General features: G+C 45.1%; 1 protein-coding gene and 1 gene segment (V, D, J or C); both read right to left on the bottom strand.

Moving 5' to 3' along the window:
- Positions 1–2,760: 2,760 nt before the first annotated feature.
- LOC144485256 (T cell receptor alpha variable 38-2/delta variable 8-like) lies at positions 2,761–15,740 on the bottom strand. The segment is given in 2 exon segments: positions 2,761–3,104; positions 15,680–15,740. Coding segments are annotated over 2 exon segments (405 nt in total).
- Positions 12,858–22,205, bottom strand: part of LOC144485249 (uncharacterized) — a 45,097-nt gene continuing 35,749 nt past the window's right edge. Inside the window, exons 2-3 of one of the 2 annotated variants that reach the window (XM_078203466.1) lie at positions 19,052–20,590; positions 12,858–14,767 (exon numbers count right to left, since the gene is read on the bottom strand). In XM_078203466.1, coding sequence (XP_078059592.1) covers positions 19,061–20,239 — 1,179 coding nt within the window. In that variant the 5' untranslated portion in view covers positions 20,240–20,590 and the 3' untranslated portion in view covers positions 12,858–14,767; positions 19,052–19,060. Of the gene's footprint in view, positions 14,768–19,051; positions 20,591–22,205 lie in introns of those variants that run through there. The other variant, XR_013496152.1, reaches the window with a different exon arrangement.

Consider the following 22,205-nt stretch of genomic DNA (forward strand, 5'->3'; position numbering starts at 1 on the left):
CTGCAGTGACTCTCCGACAGGGTATATTTTCCTGGTCCTCTTCCCTGCTCCATCACCGTAACCCCACAGATTTTTCGTGGCGATTTATTCTAACCCACAAATTTCTGACAAGTTGGCATGCTGAACGCATCTAACCTGCACATCATTGAACTGTCGGAGGAAAAGGGGCACCCCACACAGACACTGGGAGCATCTGCAAACTCCACGTAGCCTGGAACTGAACCCGGATTCCTGGAATTATGAGGCAGCAGTGCTAACCACTGTGACACCACTGTACCAATTAATGACAGCCAAGCACACACGATGGGGTGAATGACCCATCGCACGATCTGCAAATGTTATGGATTTACAGGATTCCCTTGGTGGTTTACACACTTCGCTGTGCGGATGTGAGCAGTGAGGATAAGGTGGTGCTGCTCCATTGGATGACTGTCGATAAAACGCGAAATGCAGCCATGGTCTGCTCCGCTACTTTTGCTTTCACCGTCTTTGCCCGGGTGCAGACAGCAGCGGAATGAATCGTTTCAGTAATTGCTGATGGCGGGTTGTGGGGCTGATCAACAAGGAAGGATCACTGCTTAAATCTGGTGAACATTATCCATTTCCAACCAATCCAAGAGCAGAGAACACACGTGACCTTAAATGTATTTCGCCAACTTTAGCTTTCTGCTTCTTATTTACACCGCCAATCTCATGGTCTCTGGTAATGACGGATTCATTAAATGTGACAAATAGAAAGGGCACATTGATTGTCAGGTAGCAATGTGAAAACTCCGCAACGACGGTAAGTCACGCCACCTGCTGGTGGTTTCGGGTAGCTTTGTTTGTCGAGTTTGTCAAACTGTTGTCACCGCTTGAATTATTTGAATTAATTTCCAGTCATTTGATAGCGATAAGGAGGTTTACAAAAAATGAGAGGTTGGTATAACAGAGAGACGGAAGCAATGAGACAGAGTTATGATGAAAGTCACATGAGACACAGAAGGAACCAGAAAATGCGATTCTTTACAGCTCTCATTTATTGGCGGGGAATATCCATCAGTTCCGGCAGAGTAGCCAATCCTGTCTCTGGGAAATGCCCCTCAGTTCCTCAAAAAATAAAACCAGATTATAACAGGGGCTACCCTTTACACTAGATTGGAATCACCGGCAGAATTAGAGCATTTTGTTACTTCGTATCGAGATGTATACACGGAAACCATGTGTTCTCCATGCTCCTTACTGATTATAATGATCTTGCTGCCCGGCGGGTCCATTATTAAATAGTAACCATGTCATCCAGTGGTTATTTTTAAACCCTGACTTTTGAGCTAATCTGTATTTGTGTGACATGAATGAGTGGCAAAACTTCAGTGTTCCAGGTTCATTTCGAATTGACAATTGGGGAAGGACAGTGTGGACTGGACTGCCGTTACTTGATAACCTGCACTACCCTAACTCTACTCTGGTACATGCAGTATTCCGGGGAAGCTCCGCGATATTTGCTGAAGAAATGTAGCTTAGGGGGTGAAGAAAGGTCCCCAAACCGAGGTTCTCTGCAGATTTGCTGAAGGGAAACAAAACAGTTCCTTTATATCTTCTGTCGGATACTGCCGTGTATTTCCGTGCCACACATAGATACATGGAGCGGATCCAGTACGAAACTCCCCAGAATTGGAGTTCCAGTTGGTGGCCAGAGGATGGCGCTGTCACACCGATAAAGAGGGACAAGAATTAAACTCAGTGAGAGTCACAGGAATCTTCCGAAAAGAACAAAATATAATCCCCCACAAGAAGAGGTGAAGGACACGTTCGGAATTGTATTAGTTGGTTTTAACTCGCGTTCATAATTAAATTCGCCGTTATAAATCTATTTGATCTATTTCGTTGACTTAGTGTTTTGAAGCTGTTTCCGTGCCTCTCTGTAACATTAAACAACTCTTCCTCATCTCCCCTTTTAGATTTCTGGAGCCTTTGGCCCGAGACCAGTTCTCTGGTTTTATTTGATCAGAGTGTGTTGTTGGGTCAGAAACAGTTTATGAAAAATGAACAGATTTCAGAACTCATTGACTTTGATCATTCAATTGAATTTCACAATGTTTCCCAAACAGTATTCAAATATTCATCTGATTTACAGAATCACGGAGCAGCGACAAACAGATGAACAAGCCAGATATGATAAGAAGTTTAATGCTACCCTGGTATCAGGTGGAGACAGTCAGGGAGATGTGGAAATTGGCTGCTCGGATTTATTTGAGAAATCAAAGTCACAACTTTATGAAATGTGTTCCGGATGTGCAAGCTGTCTGGAATGTAGCAATAGTGATCAAATAAACGCTATGAACAGTTCGCCCTCAAAGGCCCAGAAACTGAAAAGGGAGACGGAGCGAGTGGTGTTCAATATGGTAAGCAGGCATGGAAAAATAAGAAAAGGACAAATAGGGACTTCGGGATCAGAGGACGTCGCACAGACATGGAGAACTGTCCGTCTGCTGTGTGTGTGGCGCTTCACGGCCAGGTTTGACGGATGTTTGGGATTTTATCACCCAGGTCTGATTTTAGAGGAATACAGAGTTGATTAGCAGCAGAAGGGACGATTTAATTGACACATTCATTATGTGATGGACTTGTCGGCCTAAAACGGTTCTGCAGTTTGTTTTCTCGGCCTCTCCTGGAAACAGTTGGGTGACAGTTGATCCGAGGTGAATATGGTTTCCTGTCGGTTTGTGTTTGAGCGGCTGACAGCGCCGCTGCTCATTGTGGCTGCATCTGCCAGAAGTTCTATACAGCAGCGAGGAGCTCTGACTTATCTTGCTGAGACAGTTTTTGTACAGGACTCAGGTTGCTTTCCATCACTGTGAGTCTGAAAGCGCAGTAATACACGGCCGCGTCAGACAACTGCAGATCCGAGATCGTCAAACTGATGGATTTCTTCGGGATTTTGAGGTCAGTCGAGAAACGGATTTTAGCAAAATCTGCTTTACCTTCATTACCCCCCGAATACTTCCACAGTATGTACTCGGGCTGGGAGTCTGGATGCTGTCGATACCAGTATAAATAATAGCTGGTTTCTGCAGTATCATAGTTGCAGTTTAATATCACCACGTCTCCTTCTGGCTTAACATCTGAGGACAGCGGCTGAGTGACAGAATCTCCATGGGTCAGACCTGGAAAATATGTTCAAATAGATAAAGAAAAGAGTGATGTGTAATCAACAGTAAGATTCCACCCAAGTTTTGGAAATGAGAAAACTAACGTGATGCCCAGAAATACCTGTTAGAAATGCCCCCCACACAATCCAGATGCCGAGTACCCGCATTGTCTCTGTCCGCTCTGTGAAGGCGGAATTGGTTATTTGAAGACACCCATTCTAAATCCCCACCCTTAATAATCTGACGACATTTCTCAGAGGCTCATGCGTCAGCTCCGTGTCTCGCCAGTGGCACCCTGAGATTGGTAACTGTTCAGATGACTATCAGTGAATAGAAGCTCCCCAACCTGTACTACATTCGGTGTCCCTGTTGGGCGAATTGTTCCGCTTTGGAAACGGGATGTCAAGAAAAAAACCTTCATTTTGTTATTGGAACGGAGGAGCAAGGAGTGTTGATACATTTGGTGGATTTCCAATCAATGTTCTGTGCACATTCTCTTAATTTTAGCATCCAAGCATTAGTGCCTGAGTCTCAGTGAGAGTCCAGAGAACGGTGGAGGCTGTGGGCCACTGAATAATTTTAAAACTGAGTGAAACCAACATTTTAACGAAAATGTATGCCACGGTTCAAGAAGATCAAGGCAGAAAAGTGGATTTAAACGGAAAATCAGATGAACTGTAATCTGACTGAATGTTAGAGCAGATTTGCAGGCAGCCTAATTTTTATGTTCGAATGTTGAGATATCGGTGGATGGGCTGTGAATACCATGCAATCTTCTTTGTTTTACTGAAGGTACAGAGAAATCAATCAATGAAGTCTCGTTGCCTGTATATTATTCCTGAGATAATGTAAAGCGTGTACTGTGGGTGCTGTCCTGAAAGCTGGCCATGCACTGTTGGAGAACAGATATCCACTCCATCTGACGAAGGAGCTGTGCTCCGAAAGCTTATGGTATTTGCTACCAAATAAACCTGCTGGACTTTAACCTGGTGTTGTGAGACTTCTTACTGTCTGAAATCAGCAGGGTTAGGATATGAAATTGTCATGGTGCAGCTAATTGTGACATTGCCGTTTCTTCAAAGGTCCACTCAGAGACAACCCGATGCACTGTGTGGTTGTGATCCCATTCTGATATAATGTACTGGGAAGAGTCAACTTTAAGAACTTGCGCTTTTTCTTATTAATTATTATCAACATGGGGGTCACTGGACAAGTAGTTCAAGGGCCCAGAATAATGCTTTGGGAAAATTAGTTCAAATCCCACCATATCAAATCGTTATATTTCAATTCGATTTTGGAGAAAAATGGTCAAAATTTAAATTTAGAAAAGTCAAGGTTAAATTTAAATGTGATGATTTGATATTGAAAGCTAGTCGCATTGATGGTGCTGGAACGCTTTCACTGCAAATCCACCTAGTTCACTAATGCACTTTGTGGAAGGAAATATGCCATCCTAGCGAGGCCTGGAATGTGTGTGATTGCAGAATAACAACAATATAACGAACTCTCAAATATCCCAGCCCGGTTCGAGGACAAAACGTGATGGACAGAAATATTGTCTTGTCACCGACGTCCAATTAATAATTTTAAAAAAGAGTTCATATCATTTGAATAATGGCAATGCCTGAGTTACAGCGGTCAGGAGAACAGCATATTCTTTACTTTCAATTGGGAAGGAAACGCTAAGTGAGAAGTGAGAAAATTGATGAGGAGAGGTCGGTTGTGGTTCTGCTTCCTTCTCCCCGAGTCTATGACTACAGTTCGGAAAAAATCCCCGTAACACTAAGGGGCAATTTAGCATGACCAATGCACCTAACCTGCAAATTTTTGAACTGTGGGAGGAAACCGTAGCATCTGGAGAATACCCAGGTAGACACGGAGAGAACGTGCAAACTCCGCACAGACAGTCATCCAAGGCCGGAATTGTATCTGGGTTCCTTGCGCTGTAAGGCAGCAATGATAACCACTGTGCCACCGTGCCGCTCATTTAGTAATGCAGGACACGTGAGGTAGGCCAGAGAGAGGGGGCGACACAGAGCAGAAAAAATAGACTGTGGACTTTGTTGCCAATAGCAACGGTATGCCAATGGTACCAGAGACATTGTCCGTGTCATTTCAAGTTTGGAGAAACATGTGACGACTGCGCCCTCTGACGGTGACTCAGGGTACGTGACACTGTCCGCAAGTGCAAGGTTGTCGATGGGCAGATTCCAGCGGTCTTTTATTGAGAGACGTGTTTTCAAACAATTCAACTATGTAAACACACGCGAGGGAAATATAAATGAATTGAAAGAACAGTGCATTCTGTGTCATTTCTGAATCTCTTCCTTTCTGTCCTCCCCCCATCAGTTGGCTTTGTATTTCGCACTCGTAATGTCTCACTTTCTTTCATTTCTCCTTCCAGACTTTTCTAATTGGTTGTCCTCTGCCTGTAATCCTAAGCAGAAAACGATTTCCAGAATTTTGACGCAAGGAACGGCGATATGGTTCAAAATGAGGATGGTTTGTGGCTTGAAGTGGTGCCGCAGAATGTGGTGTTCCCGTGCATCTGTTCCTCTTCTCCTCAGAGATGAAAGAGATTCCGGATTTCGAAGGTGCTATCGAAGCAGGCCTGACGGGTTAATTTAATCAAAGTTTCAAGTACATACATTAACTTATAATGGAAGACTGTGGTTTTGTTGGTTAACAAATAAGGATCATTGGACACCGTTATTTTTAAGAAGGTTTGTTTATTGCTGAGAAACGTTGCGCAAACCTGGTTATCCAGATTGCCGAGTGACATTGATTTATAGAGTCCACTCTCTAAGCCTCTTGTGTCGTCCACCTCCTCCTCTTCCAGTTACCATGCCCCAAGAGGGCATTGGTGACCATGGATGTCCATTTGATCGCTCTGTGATTTCAAAGTACTCCAGCGGTCTGTCATTGACTTCTGCAGTATTGTTGACCAGGTATCGGTTCCGTTCCCATCACCTGCCATCAGCAATACTGAAAGGATTTACAGGCTGATAATCAACGTGTTGACCTCGTTAAGAACGTGACCATCAAGTTTGGTAGTTTGTGTTCTGTGGAACGAAGGGAACTTGGCGGGTTTGTCCACAGATGTCTGAAAGAGGAAGGGTATGTTAGTAGGGTGGTGAAAAGGGCATACGTGACGCTTCACTTTGTCAATCATGACATAGGTTGCAAAAGCAGGGAACTCATGTTGGAACTGTGCAGAACTTTGGTGAGGCCACAGCTTGAGTACCGTGTGCAGTTCAGGTCGCCACATTCTCGGAAGGATGTGATTGCAATGCAGGGGGTGCAGAAGATATTTACCAGGATACTACCTGGGATAGAACATTTAAGTTATGAAGCAAGGTTGGGTAGGCTTGGCTTGTTTTCGTTGGAGCAGAGAAAACTGAGGGGCGACCTGATCGAGGTGTACAAGATTATGAGATACACGGACAGAGTGGATAAAGAGCAGCTATTCCCCTTAATTGAAGGGTCAGTCACAAGGCGAAATAGGTTCAAGGTGAGGGACAGGAGGTTTCGGGGGAATGTGAGGAAAACCTGTTTACCCAGAGGGTGGTGACAGTCTGGAGTACGCTGCCTGGGAGGATTGCAAAATCTCTTCCCATCATTTTCTTCCAAGTCCCGCAGTTTGATTTGAAACAGAACAGCTTCTGTTTTTAGCTTCACCACAGACTCAAACTTCACACACAGACTCCAACTTCACACACAGACTCAAACTTCACCACAGACTCAAACTTCACACACAGACTCCAACTTCACACACAGACTCAAACTTCACCACAGACTCAAACTTCACACACAGACTCAAACTTCACACACAGACTCAAACTTCACACACAGACTCAAACTTCATCCTCTGGACAACATCTGTGAGGAAAACACTTTCTTTCTCCCCCTGGGAAATACAGAGACAGAGAAATTCTCTGGAACTGGAATTAGAGCCAAATATACTGAGGGGGAAAATGTTTGTGATTTTGTGGAACCTGTTTTTATTGTTTGAACTTTTAAAGTGTAATTTATCTTGTCTATTCAAATACTGTTTCTTAATGCATGATTCAGTGATGTTAATTTTAGATTAATTTTTAAAATAAAATTTTTAAAAATAAAACATTGTCTTTCAGTTTATTCCCTTGGGATTTGTGGGAATGTGTTTATTATAAGGTGACCATGAGGATCGTAACAACATTGATATGTCTGGTGTTGTTATATGCTGCATATGATGTAGAGATGCCGGTGTTGGACTGGGGTGGGCACAGTAAGAAGTCTCACAACATCTGGTTAAAATCCAACGGGTTTATTTGGAATCACGAGCTTTCAGAGCTTGATTGGAACCTTTGTAGGTCAAATAGTTTGGATGGGGCAGTTTTTGTGCAGTGTGTGCGGGAGGGTTTCCTGACAGAATATGTGGATGGGCCGACTAGAGGTGAGGCCACATTGGATTTGGTACTGGGAAATGAACCGGGCCAAGTGTTAGATTTGGTTGTGGGAGAGCAATTTGGAGATAGTGACCACAATTCGGTGTCTTTTGTTATTGCAATGGAGAGGGATAGGGCCGTACGGCAGGGCAAGGTTTACAATTGGGGGAGGGGTAATTATGATGCGATTAGGCAAAAATTAGGGGGCATAAGTTGGGAACAGAAACTGTCAGAGAAAGGAACTAATGAAAAGTGGAACTTTTTCAAGGAACAAATACTGGATGTCCTTGATAGGTATGTTCCTGTCAGGCAGGGAGGAAATGGCCGAGTGAGGGAACCATGGTTCACAAAAGAGGTGGAATGTCTTGTGAAAAGGAAGAGGGAAGCTTATGTAGGGATGAGGAAACAAGGAATGAGCTGAAAAAGGGGCTTAGGAGAGCTAGGAGGGGACATGAGAAGTCCTTGGCGGGTCGGATCAAGGATAACCCCAAGGCTTTTTACTCTTATGTGAGGAATAAAAGAATGACCAGGGTGAGGTTAGGGCCAGTCAAGGACAGTAGTGGGAACTTGTGTATGGAGTCAGTAGAGATAGGCGAGGTGATGAATGAATACTTTTCTTCAGTGTTCACCAAGGAGAGGGGCCATGTTTTTGAGGAAGAGAAGGTGTTACAGGCTAATAGGCTGGAGGAAATAGATGTTCGGAGGGAGGATGTCTTGGCAGTTTTGAATAAACTGAAGGTCGATAAGTCCCCTGGGCCTGATGAAATGTATCCTAGGATTCTTTGGGAGGCAAGGGATGAGATTGCAGAGCCTTTGGCGTTGATCTTTGGGTCCTCGTTGTCCACGGGGATGGTGCCAGAGGACTGGAGAATGGCGAATGTTGTTCCTCTGTTTAAGAAAGGGAATAGAAATGACCCTGGTAATTATAGACCGGTTAGTCTTACTTCGGTGGTTGGTAAATTGATGGAAAGGGTCCTTAGGGATGGGATTTACGACCATTTAGAAAGATGCGGATTAATCCGAGATAGTCAGCACGGATTCGTGAAGGGCAAGTCATGCCTCACAAATTTGATAGAATTTTTTGAGGAGGTAACTAAGTGTGTTGATGAAGGTAGGGCAGTTGATGTCATATACATGGATTTTAGTAAGGCGTTTGATAAGGTCCCCCATGGTCGGCTTATGATGAAAGTGAGGAGGTGTGGGATAGAGGGAAAGTTGGCCGATTGGATAGGTAACTGGCTGTCTGACCGAAGACAGAGGGTGGTGGTCGATGGAAAATTTTCAGATTGGAGGCAGGTTGCTAGCGGTGTGCCGCAGGGATCAGTGCTTGGTCCTCTGCTCTTTGTGATTTTTATTAATGACTTAGAGGAGGGGGCTGAAGGGTGGATCAGTAAATTTGCTGATGACACCAAGATTGGTGGAGTAGTGGATGAGGTGGAGGGCTGTTGTAGGCTGCAAAGAGACATAGATAGGATGCAAAGCTGGGCTGAAAAATGGCAAATGGAGTTTAACCCTGATAAATGTGAGGTGATTCATTTTGGTAGGACAAATTTAAATGTGGATTACAGGGTCAAAGGTAGGGTTCTGAAGACTGTGGAGGAACAGAGAGATCTTGGGGTCCATATCCACAGATCTCTAAAGGTTGCCAGTCAAGTGGATAGAGCTGTGAAGAAGGTCTATAGTGTGTTAGCTTTTATTAACAGGGGGTTGGAGTTTAAGAGCCGTGGGGTTATGCTGCAACTGTACAGGACCTTGGTGAGACCACATTTGGAATATTGTGTGCAGTTCTGGTCACCTCACTATAAGAAGGATGTGGAAGCGCTGGAAAGAGTGCAGAGGAGATTTACCAGGATGCTGCCTGGTTTGGAGGGTAGGTCTTATGAGGAAAGGTTGAGGGAGCTAGGGCTGTTCTCTCTGGAGCGGAGGAGGCTGAGGGGAGACTTAATAGAGGTGTATAAAATGATGAAGGGGATAGATAGAGTGAACGTTCAAAGACTATTTCCTCGGGTGGATGGAGCTATTACACGGGGGCATAACTATAGGGTTCGTGGTGGGAGATACAGGACGGATATCAGAGGTAGGTTCTTTACGCAGAGAGTGGTTGGGGTGTGGAATGGACTGCCTGCAGTGATAGTGGAGTCAGACACTTTAGAAACATTTAAGCGGTTATTGGATAGGCACATGGAGCACACCAGGATGATAGGGAGTGGGATAGCTTGATCTTGGTTTCAGATAAAGCTCGGCACAACATCGTGGGCCGAAGGGCCTGTTCTGTGCTGTATTGTTCTATGCTCTATGCTCCTTCTCACCTGATGAAGGGGCAGCGCTCTGAAAGCTTGTGATTCCAAATAAACCTGTTGGACTTTAACCTGGTGTTGTGAGACTTCTTACTCTATGGTGCATATTAGGTATGTTATTTATGGATTTGTATTACAGTTGATTTTGTTTAATTCCAGAATAGTATTGTAACTACTCTGTATATTTTCCAGTTAAAGAGTCAGCAGAGCACAAGATAAATCAATTCAGCAGCTTGAGTCCGTGCCAAGTCTCTGTCGGGGAATCCACTCAGTGCCATTTTTCCTCGATATCCCTGTTCCCAGTACGTTTAATTCCTTCAAGTGCCCGACCAATTTTATTTTGAAATCACTGGTCGTCTCCACTTCCACCACTCTCATCGTCAGTGAGTTCCAGAACATGATTGCTTGCTCCCCAAGTCAAGTTCTTCCACACCCATCTGTATCTCTAATCATGTAATAGAGTTCTGAATATTGCATACATTTTTAGGACACTAAATATGCAAATTTTTTATATGCTTGGACACAAGCCTGTGTGAAGATTTCAGGAATATGTGTCCTGTACATGAAACAGTCAGCACGAATCTGTCGATTAGGATGAATCAGCACCCTCAGGACAATGTCTATTTCAGGTCCAGCAAAGTGAGAATGGAGGGAGAGTGTTTGGGATGGAGATTTACAAATTTTCAAGAATGAGAGGAAAGAATGTTCCACGGAAACTAGAATTGTCTGTTCTGAGTTTTTATCCTGTACTGACAGCAATGATTTTTGTGAATTTCTTTCACAGGCTATTAGAAGGGGAGAATTTACAGACACAAATCTCAACAAACATGACATTAGGATCTGACAGAGTCACCCAATTATTCAGGATCTGAATACCATCGGCATTTGAAACTAGAATGGGAAATGTTTGTCTGTTCCTTCAAACTGTTTAAACATCAGTGTGACTGGAAAATCACTGAGACACATTCACTCGAGTGAGAGTATTCCAGTGACCTGACTGTGGAAAGAGCTTTAACCAGTTACACAGGCCTGGAAAAGATTGAAGGATTCACAGTGAGGAGAAAGACCATGTATGTGTTATCTGTGGGGTCAAACCTTCATCTGAACCTGGAGGTGTACAAAGACACGCAGACCATGGAAATGTAGGGACTGTGGGAAGGGATTCAATTGTCCCTCGAAGCTGGAAACCTTGATGCAGCCACACTGTGGAGACACCGTTCACCTGCTCGGAGTTTGGAAGGAGATTTCGTGATTCATCCACCCGGAGGAATCACCAGTGACTTCACATCAGGGAGAGGCCATTCACCTGCTCTGAGCGTGGGAAGAAATTCAGCGATTCGTCTGCCCTGCTGACACACCAGCGGGTTCACAATGGGGAGAGACCATTCACCTATTGTGTGTGTGGAAAGGGATTCACTCAGTCATCTACCCTGCAGAACCACCAGCGATTTCACACGGGTGAGGGACTGTCCCCCTGCTCAGAGCGTGGGAAGGGATTCACTCACTCATCCCTCCCGCTGACAAACCAACGCATTCACACTGGGCCGAGGCCATTCATCTGCTCCGAGTGTTGGAAGGGATTCACTCAATTATCTAGTCTGCTGAGACACAAACGATTACACACTGGGGAAAGGCCATTCATCTGATGTGTGTGTGGGAAGTGACTCAGTCAATCATCCAGTCTGCTGGAATACTGAGGCACCTCCCCCAATAAGAAACCTGTTCAATGCTCTGACTGTGGGAGCTGCTTTAAAACCTGAGCCTACCTGAGGGTCGACCAGTGCATTCACACTGAGGAGATGCCGTTCAGGCGCTCTCATTGTGCAAAGAGGTTTAGAACATCATCTGACCTACTGAAACATCAGGGAATTCACACTGGGGAGAGACCCTGATAATTCCTACTCACTTTCAACAATTTCTCATAAAACCTACCAGATTGGAAGCTTCTGCCGGAAATGTTATTTTCCCTTAGTTTCCAAACTGAGACCATTCACCTGCTCAGTGTGTGGGAAAGGATTCACTTGTTCACCCAAGCTGCTGAGGCACCATGCCAGTCACACCCATTAGTGATCTTTCGGATGCTCTGACTGTGGCTGTTAATTATATCAATAGAGGTTAAGTTTATTCAGATGGAGGGCACTGATTAGATAGTTATAATGAGCAGGTAAAAAGTGGGACTCACTAATATAACTTGGAGTCAGAGTTGAACCTGTAATGTTTGATTCTGTGAACAAATCTGTACCAAATAAAGATTGACTCCACCCCAAGGCTGTCAGGATTATAACATGGTAACAGAAAATGCTTGTCTAATGGTGAAGGTTGGAAACTAAAAGAAAGTATATTTCAGACGGAAGCTTCCAATCCCAGCAGCTTTTGTGAGAAATGACGGAAAGGCAGTGGGAATTGTCAGGGTCTGATTACCTGCTGATGCTCTCGGAGTCTGAACCATACAACCAGTGGAAGAATGAAGTGGCGATGTGGACACGGGTTACATCCCGATCAAGGAGGAAACAAGATCTGGCTTTGGCATTGTCACTTCCTAACACAAGGAAAATCAGCAACAAAGCATTTTCTGATCAGCCAAACTGCAAGTTGATAACTGCACTGGCACGGATGATTCATGTAAAGAATTCACTTCAGGTGGTTGGAGGGTAGAATCCCTGTCAATTGGTCTATGGGAGAAATCCCAAATTCCCCTCTGTGCCGGGCGATCGCCCTCCTGCTTTAAAGGGATACAATTAGTTCCATTTTCAGTCATCAATTATCTGATTGTTCCATGAAAAGAATTGCTCGAAGCAACAAATTATTGGAGAAACCAGAAGAGGGTTTCTTCATGTGTAACGTTTGGACTGAAGGAGAAAAACCATCTTTTTCTTCAATTTGTTTTGAAACACTGTTTGTGTGAATTTTTGCGATCCCGGTCAGGACTGTTAACGTTTGCAGAGAAATTCGAACACCCAGTGATTAACTGAAAGAATTACATCACAAGATTCCACATTTTTAAACAAAAACAAACTTTACTGTATGTTTAAATAAAATTTAAAAAGACAACACTACAAATTGAATACTACACTCAATAAAGATTTATGATATAAACCGAGTTCTATTTTTTTACTTCACCCCAAGAGTTTCTTTATACTTAATGATATCTTGAAGTTTCATTCACTTCTGGTCCTAGGACCATCCCAAAGGTATGTCAAAGCTCTCCACAATTCACTTTAATTCTCCCCAGTACACCAGATATTCTCCCCAGGCAGCGGGCGATCGAGGGGGCCGTCCATCCTGACTGTCTGCCCCTCTACTGCGGCTACATTCACAGCCAGGTGTCCCTGGAGAGGGAGCATGCGGTGTCCACGGGCGCGGTTGATGCCTTCCGTGCCCGCTGGGCACCGCAGGGGTTGGGGTGCGTTATCGACCCTGATAATCACATTTTAATTTGATGTTTTTAAGTTTCCTTTGTACTTTGATTTTTGTTCGGGCTGTTCCCCCTCCTTTTGGGGAGCTGCCCCTTTTACTTTGTCCTGACTTAATTTGAGTTTGTTTATTCGGTTTGACCTAAAAAGAGGCCAAGAGTTTATGGGAGTCCATCCATTATCTTTTCACTAAACAAGCCTCCAATTTTCCTTTAAGCTCTCAAACTGTGGACTCCTCAGTCTCAACATGGGCTTCACTGCATTCTTGCTGAGGGATTTAAATGTTGGAAACACCCCTGGTTTCCAACGGTCCTCTAGGCTTCTCGTCCCACAGCTGGTTCACAGCTCCTGGTCCCACAACTGGTGGCTTCCAAGCTAACTGCAGACTGTCCGCTGGAACCAGGTCACTGATTGGAAAGGACTCAAAGGTTCCGGGGAAAAGGCAGGAGAATGGGATTGAGATTTATCAGCCATGATCGAATGGCACAGCAGATTTGATGGGCCGAATAGCCTAATTCTGCTCCGATATCTTATGGTCTAATTCTAACCGAGGCTCCACCCTGAATCACATATCCCCATGGTAACAGAGACCAGGTGGAATATCTGACAGATTTAGCTTCAAAACTAAACCCTTTTTCCCTGAGGTCTGCATGAAGAATTCACCTAACAAAAACAGTACAATAATTGTCAGACCCAATGTCTCCAGCTAAAAGATCCAGCTGACCTTTTACAGTTCTTACTTCTCGAGTTTTGACTTCTTAAACCAACATGGGCCATGCTTTGTGACTGCGAATTCCCTGAGGGTGTTCTTGTCAGATTCTCAACCCAGGTTTTCCATTTTTTAAAAGCAATTCTTGCAACTAATTCTTATTTCTAAAACATAGGAATTATGAAATTAGATTTTTGTAACAAAAACAGGAAGAAATGGAAATGTATCACCTTCATAATATCCCATTTAGAATATTACAATATACAACATGCTGTATATCTTAACAACAGCCATGATCTTATTGAATGGCGGAGCAGGCTCGAAGGGCCAAATGGCCTCCTCCTGTTCCTAAATCCACTGTTTTCCTATGTTGATCTATCTTATAACCTGCAATAGACATAATAATCCCTCCATTGTCCACTTCACATTCACAAGTCCAGCTTGGTAACAGCACACTGCTGGGTTCCATGTCCAGGAATTCAGTCCACTGAAGATGGAAATTACTGCTTGCAGTCTTTTCTGAAACTTTTCTTTTTACAATAATTATAGTCCAAAGTTCCTCCTGCAAAAGGAGAGTCTTCATTGTTGTTCAGTTGTGAATTTTCAAGTTCTATTTTGAAAACAGTCTGTTCAGAGTTCACATTTTGAAATTTATTTTCTTTCATGTTTGCAGTTTCTCCACTGTTTAAATCCAGAGACAATATTCCAGTCAATTGCACATTGAAACCGACTTCTTCTTGCTCAGTTATAGCTGATTCCTTTATTGTCCAGGACAATATATTCACAATATCTTTAAAACAGAAATTAAACATTCCCATTTGATTTCAGACAGGAACATATTCTGTTAGTTTGTTCTTTATTGTCGATGTCAGGCTGGGGTTGTTCCCCTTGGAGCAAAGGAGATTGAGGGGAGATTTGATAGAGGTGGACAAGATTCTGACAGGTTTAGATAAGGTGGACAAAGAAAAGCTGTTCTCATTAGCTGGAGGGACAAGGACGAGGGGGGACACAGATTTCTTGTTTTGGGTCAGAGATGCAGGGGGGGAGTGGGAGGGGGGGGGGGAGTGGGGGGTGGGGGGGGGGCGGTGGGGGGGAGATGTGAGGAAGAATATTCTGATGCAGCGAATGGTAATGACCTGAAACCCGCTGACTACGAGGGTGGAGGAAGTGGAGACAATAAACAATTAAAAAGGAAATTGGATGGGCATTTGGGATGTTCCAAACAGAACGAAGAACAAAGAAAATTTTGTTTTCTTTAAACAAAAAAACCAAAACAAAACAAAAAAAAACCAAAGAAAATCCATCAAGACATCATTTGATTGAGTGTGGCAGGAAGGGACCGACACAGGGTTGGAATCGGTGGGAGTTGGGGGGGGGGCGGAACTCTCCGCCGGTTGGGGATATACCAGGTACAGACGAGGATGGCTGTGGTTGTTGGAGGTCAGTCATCACTGCAAGGGTCACTGCAGGGTTCATCTAAAACTCTGCTGGCCATGTTTAAACTCACATTAAGTGTTATTCCACTATCACCCTTGTGCACGATGATCCACCCAGTAAAGCAACAACTTAACATTAAAATTCTCATCCTTGGTTTCAAATCACTCCATGACCTTGCCTGTCCCAATATCTATAATCTCCGATAAGCCCCACAACCCTCAATATATTACACTGCTCTAATTCTGGTCTTTAGTTTGTCCCTGACCTTGCTTCACCATTGCAAGCTCGACCTTCAGTTGCTTAGGCTCCAACCTCTGGAATACCATCCCTACACGTCTCCAACTCTCCACCTCGCTTTACTCCTTTAACACACCCCTTAAAATCTACCACTTTGACCAAACTTTTGGTCATCTAACCAAATATCTTCTTTGTGGCTCAATATCATACTTTATTTTACAATGCTCCTTGGATGTTTTATTACTTTCAGGCGCTATATAAATATATTTTGTTGTTCCTCATGTCTCCTGGGCCTAATCATTTTCAGCTGCTTCATTAATTACCGTCTCCCCACCGTAGGGTGGGAAACGGGGATGTTCACTGATGATTGCAGTGTATATGACCATTCACAACTCTGAATACTGAAGCTGCCCGCATGCAGCGCAGGACCAGGACAACATTCAGGTTGGAGCTGATTGTCAATTCATACTGACACCACATAATTAGCAGGAAATATCTATTTCCAGCAAGAAAATCTAACCATCTTCCCTTGATATTCAATGGCATTACCATCAGTGAATGCCCCACCAGCAATAACTTTGGGGCTACCATTGACCAGTCATTTAAACACTGAGGTTACAAGAGCAGATCAGAGGTTGGGAGTTTTGTGGCAGGTTACTCACTTAATGACTCCCCAAAGGCTTGCCATGATTCACAAGGTATAAATCAGGAGTAAGGGGGAATATTCTTTACCTGGATGAGAGCAGGAAAGGTTAAGGAAAGATTTAATCGTGATATTCAAACTTTTGAGAGGTTTTGATAAAATGCATGTCTGTTTCCACTGGTTTAGAACCAAAAGACATCGGGTGGAATTCCATGTAAAAAATTCGAAGTGCTGAATGAGTGAGAAAAGTTTCAAACTCGTTTCTTGGGCAAATTTAAAAAAGCAATCTTGTGGCACTTAGTCAAAAACAGTCACAATATAATCCTCACTGCAGGAGGAAGGGGAGGAACCTAAACTTGCTGGGGAAGCCAGCTGCTGATCTGGAGGGGTGTCATTGTGCAGGCGCTCCATCCTCCCAGTTTCCATCTTCAGTGGACATCCCCCCCTCCCCACAGAAATCGCCCCACCAATCTCCTCATCTGTAGCGTTTCCCCCAAATCACCAACCCCTCCCCCCAATCAGCATCCCTGCAGAGTTCTCCCTCTCGCCCCCTCCCCGATCACCACCCCTGCAGAGTTTCTCCGATCACCAGCTCCCTCCCCCATCAGGACTCCTGCAGAGCTCCCCCCACTAACCCTCTCCTCAATCACCACCCCTGCAGAGTTTCCCCGATCACCAGCTCTCTCCCCCATCAGGACTCCTGCAGAGCTCCCCCCCGGCCCGAGCCCCCTCCTCAATCACCACCCCTGCAGAATTTCCCAATCACCACTCCCTCCCCCGAGTCAGCTTCACCGTCCCACGGAGTGACCCAGGGGTCCATTGGCGCCTCGAGGGAGGAGGGGGGCCTGGGGACGGTGCTGTGTCCTTCCACCCGGGGGATTCCAGCCGATGGGATGCAGGGCTTTCCGACTCCCCCTTTCCTGACACCGGTGCATCTCAAGAGCAGCAGGGTGAACAGCAAGGCAAGGATACATCTATATCACCAGGAAGACGGCTGGACCCCTCTAGGTCCCAGCTCTCCAGCAGACGCCTGCCAGGGGCATCACAGGCAAATGGGTGCGGAGTGCAGCTGGCTGCCTCCAGTTCTGATGTGCATCCTGGGGGGACGTGTTGATGTGGCGCTGGACCACGGGAGATGGAGATGTTGTGGGGTCGCCAGGAGGGCACGGGTGAAAGTCTATATGAGAAAGGTTTAGGGAATTGGGCTCTGTTGATGATTACATCCACCTGTTTTATAGCACTGTTAACTATCGGCCCTTCGTGTTATTGCATTGTTAGTTTCACCAATAAATGTCCAAAGATGTGCAGGTTAGGTTGATTGGCCATACTAAACTGATCCTAGTGTCAGGGGGATTAGCAGGGTAAATGTGTGAGGTTACAGGAGTAGGGCCTGGGTGGGATTGTGGTCGGAACCGGCTCGATGGGCTGAATGGCCTCCTTTTGTACTGTAGGGATTCTATTCTATTCTCTATAAAATTACAGCACAGAAACAAGCCCTTTGGCCCTCCAAGCCTGCAGCAACCATGCTGCCCGTCTGAACTAAAACCCCCTACCTTTCCGGGGACCATATCCCTCTATTCCTATGCTATTCATATATTTGTCAAGACACATCTTAAAGTCACTATCGTATCTGCTTCCACTACCTTCCCCGGCAACGAGTTCCAGGCACCCACCACCCTCTGTGTAAAGAACCTGCCTCGTACATCTCCTTTAAACCTTGCCCCTCACACCTTAAACCTATGCTCCTGGGAATTGACTCTTCCACCCTGGGAAAAAGCTTCTGATTATCCACTCTGTCCATGCCCCTCATAATCTTGTAGACTTCTATCAGGTTGCCCTCCTCAACCTCCGTTGTTCCAGTGAGAACAAACCAAGTTTCTCCAACTTCTCCTCATAGCTAATGCCCTCCACACCAGGCAACATCCTGATAAATATTTTCCGTACCCTCTCCAAAGCCTCCACATCCTTCTGGTAGTGTGGTGACCAGAATTGAACACTAGATTCCAAGTGCGGTCTAACTAAGGTTCTATAAAGCTGCAACATGACTTGCCAATTTTTAAACTCAATGCCCCGGCCGATGAAGGCAAGCATGCCGTATGCCTTCTTGACTATCTTCCCCACCTGCATTGCCACTTTCAATGACCTGTGTACCTGTCCACCCAGATCCCTCTGCCTATCAATACTCTTAAGGGTTCTGCCATTTACTGTACATATCCCATCTGTATTAGACCTTCCAAAATGCATTACCTCACATTTGTCCAGATTAAACTTCATCTGCCATCTCTTCGCCCAAGTCTCCAACTGATCTATGTCCTGCTGTATCCTCTGCCGGTCCCCATCACTATCCACAATTCCACCAACCTTTGTGTCATCCACAAACTTACCAATCAAACCAGTTACATTTTCCTCCAAATCATTTATATATATTACAAACAGCAAAAGTCCCAGCACTGATCCCTGAGGAATGTCACTTGTCACAGCCCTCCATTCAGAAATGTACCTTTGCACTGCCAACCTCTGTTTTCTTCTGACTAAATATCTCGAAACCTCCTAACACCCTGTCACTCTGTGATCCTTGTGACATTTGAAACCAGGTATTCACAAAAAGACTCAAAGAGCATCAGCCCACTGGAGGCTGAGACCAGCCAGTCCAGCACAAAGAAACCCTCTGACCCTCCCCATTGACCAACTGTGAGAATGAACAAAATGCAGCCCTGGATGTAATTGAGAGCAGAAACAATAACAGCAGAATCCTACCCCTGGGAATCACTCGTGAACTTGTTGATGTCTCAGCAGCTGGGATGAAACTGTGAATCCCTTCCCACACTGAGAGCAGATGAATGGCCTCTCCCCAATGTGAACTCGCTGGTGTGTCCGCAGGCTGGATGACTGAGTGAATCCCTTCCCACACTGAGAGCAGGTGAACGGCCTCTCCCCAGTGTGAACTCGCTGGTGTGTCCGCAGACTGGATGACTGAGTGAATCCCTTCCCACACTGAGAGCAGGTGAATGGCCTCTCCCCAGTGTGAACTCGCTGGTGTTTCTGCAGGCTGGATAACTCAATGAATCCCTTCCCACATTGAGAGCAGGTGAATGGCCTCTCCCCAGTGTGAATTCGCTGGTGTGTCTGCAAGTGGGATGACTGCGTGAATCCCTTCCCACACTGCGAGCAGATTAATGGCCTCTCCCCAGTGTGAACTCGCTGGTGTGTCTGCAGGCTGGATAACTGCGTGAATCCCTTCCCACACTGCGAGCAGATTAATGGCCTCTCCCCAGTGTGAACTCGCTGGTGTGTCTGCAGGCTGGATAACTGAGTGAATCCCTTCCCACACTGCGAGCAGATTAATGGCCTCTCCCCAGTGTGAACCCGCTGGTGAGTCAGCAGGTTGATTGACCGAGTGAATCCCTTCCCACACTGAGAGCAGGTGAACGGCCTCTCCCCAGTGTGAACTCGCTGGTGTATCTGCAGCTGGGATGACTGAGTGAATCCCTTCCCACATTGAGAGCAAGTGAATGGCCTCTCCCCAGTGTGAACTCGCTGGTGTGTCCGCAGGTGGGATAACTGAGTGAATCCCTTCCCACACTGAGAGCAGGTGAATGGCCTCTCCCCAGTGTGAACTCGCTGGTGTCTCTGAAGGTGGGATGACTGAGTGAATCCCTTCCCACACTGAGAGCAGGTGAATGGCCTCTCCCCAGTGTGAACTCGCTGGTGTGACTGCAGGCTGGATGACCGAGTGAATCCCTTCCCACACTGAGAGCAGGTGAACGGTCTCTCCCCAGTGTGAACTCGCTGGTGTGACTGCAGGCTGGATGACAGAGTGAATCCCTCCCCACACTGAGAGCAGGTGAACGGCCTCTCCCCAGTGTGGCTGCGCCGATGAGCTTCCAGCAGAGATGGGGCTCTGTATCTCTTCCCACAGTCCCCACATTTCCATGGTTTCTCCATGGTGCAGGTGTCCTTGCCTCTCTCTTGGGTGGACAATCAGTTGAAGCCTCGTCCACACACAGAACACGGGTACCGTCTCTCCCCGCTGTGAATGGTGTGATAGTTATTCAGGCTGTGTAACTGGTTAAAGCTCTTTAGTCAGTGCACTGGAACACTCTCACTCGGGTGTGGCAGTGTGTTGGTGCTTTTGCAGTCACACTGATGTTTGAAATCTTTTCAAATCAACAGACTGGACAATCATTTCTCCTTCTCGATTCAAAGGCCGATGATATTCAGCTCCCATGGAATATGACTCTGTCAGATCGAGACGTGACGTTTGAGATTTTGGCCTGTGATTCCTCTTTCAATATCCTGTAAAACGAGTTCACAAAAGTCATCAGTGTCAGTACAGGATAGAAATTCAGAACAGACAATTCTAGTTTCTATGGAACATTCTTTCCTCTCTCATTCCCCAAAAGCTGTGAATCTCCATCCCACACACTCTCCCTCCATTCTCACTCTGCTGTATCTAATATTCACCCTCCCAATTCTCCTGAAGGTGCTGATTGATGCTGATTGACAGATCCATGCTCACTGCTTCCTGTCCTGGACACAGAGACCAGAACAAATAGGAGTTGCAGTCGGCCATTTGGCCCATCGAGCCTTTTAAACTATTCAATGAGATAATTTGTTCATCTCCCTCAGCATTATTGTCCCCACACTAAACCCATATCCCTTGATATCTTCAATATCTAGAAACCAATCAATCTCTCTCTTGAAAATAGTTGATGACTGAGGTTTCACTGTCCTCAGGGGTTGAGAATTCCAAAGCTTTACCACATCCTTGAGTGAAGAAATCCCCCCACATATTAGCTTTTGCTCCATCCTCTTGTCTGTTCCCCATAACCCTTGACACCCTTGTCAGTCAAAAATCTGTCTAACTGGAATATATTCAATGATCCTCATCCTCAACTGGTTCCTGTGGAAGAGAAATCCAAAAGACTCACAACCCTCTGAGGGAAGAGATGTCTGGAAATATATAACGTAGCAACAGTTCCATATTACAAGATATTCAGATCCCAAGGAATATGACTCTTTCTAGATTTGACGGTTGAGATTTTTGCCTGTGATTCCTCATTCAAAATCCTGTGAAATGAGTTTACAAAAGTCATCACAGTCAGTATAGGATAGAAATTCAGAGCAGACAATTCTAGTTTCTATGGAACATTCTTTCCTATTTCATTCCCAAAAAGTTGTAAATCTCCATCCATATCTATGGATTCTATTTAAAAATGAAAGTGGATGGGCACTTGAAGGAAATAAACTTTCAGGAGAATGGGGATAGAGAGTGGGAATGGGACTGGAATGTTATACAGAGAGTCAGCATGGACTCGAGTTACCGAATGGATTCCTTCTGTGCTGTAATGGGCTTTATGACTGGAAATGTATAACATCGCTACAGCATTATATTACAATGCAAGAAATAATAATAAAAGTATTTTATTACAGAAACATAAATAATATATCTAATCTGGGTACCTTATAACAACACTAGACATATCTCTGTCCTATATTAACGTAAATGTCAGCCATCTCCTGGGGCAAGCTGCCCTTTAATTGTGAACATTAGAAAAAAGACCATCCTTTTAGACAGACAAATAAATGTGTCAAGCTGAGGGAGCAAAGGATGTTTACCAGGCTGATTCAGGGAATGGCGGGACTGATATATGAGGAGAGACTGACTCGGTTAGGATTGTTTTCGCTGGAGTTCAGATGAATGAGGGGGGATCTCATAGAGACTTATAAAATTCTAACAGGTCGAGACAGGATAGATGCAGGGAGGATGTTTCTGATGGTGGGGGGAGTCCAGAACCAAGGGTCACAGTCTGAGGATTCAGGGTAGACCATTTAGGACAGAGGTGAGGAGACGTTTCTTCACCCAAAGAGTGGTGAGTCTCTGAAATTCATGACCACAGGAAGTAATTGA

This window comes from Mustelus asterias, unplaced genomic scaffold (genome assembly GCF_964213995.1).
Source record: "Mustelus asterias unplaced genomic scaffold, sMusAst1.hap1.1 HAP1_SCAFFOLD_178, whole genome shotgun sequence".
Lineage (NCBI taxonomy): Eukaryota > Metazoa > Chordata > Chondrichthyes > Carcharhiniformes > Triakidae > Mustelus > Mustelus asterias.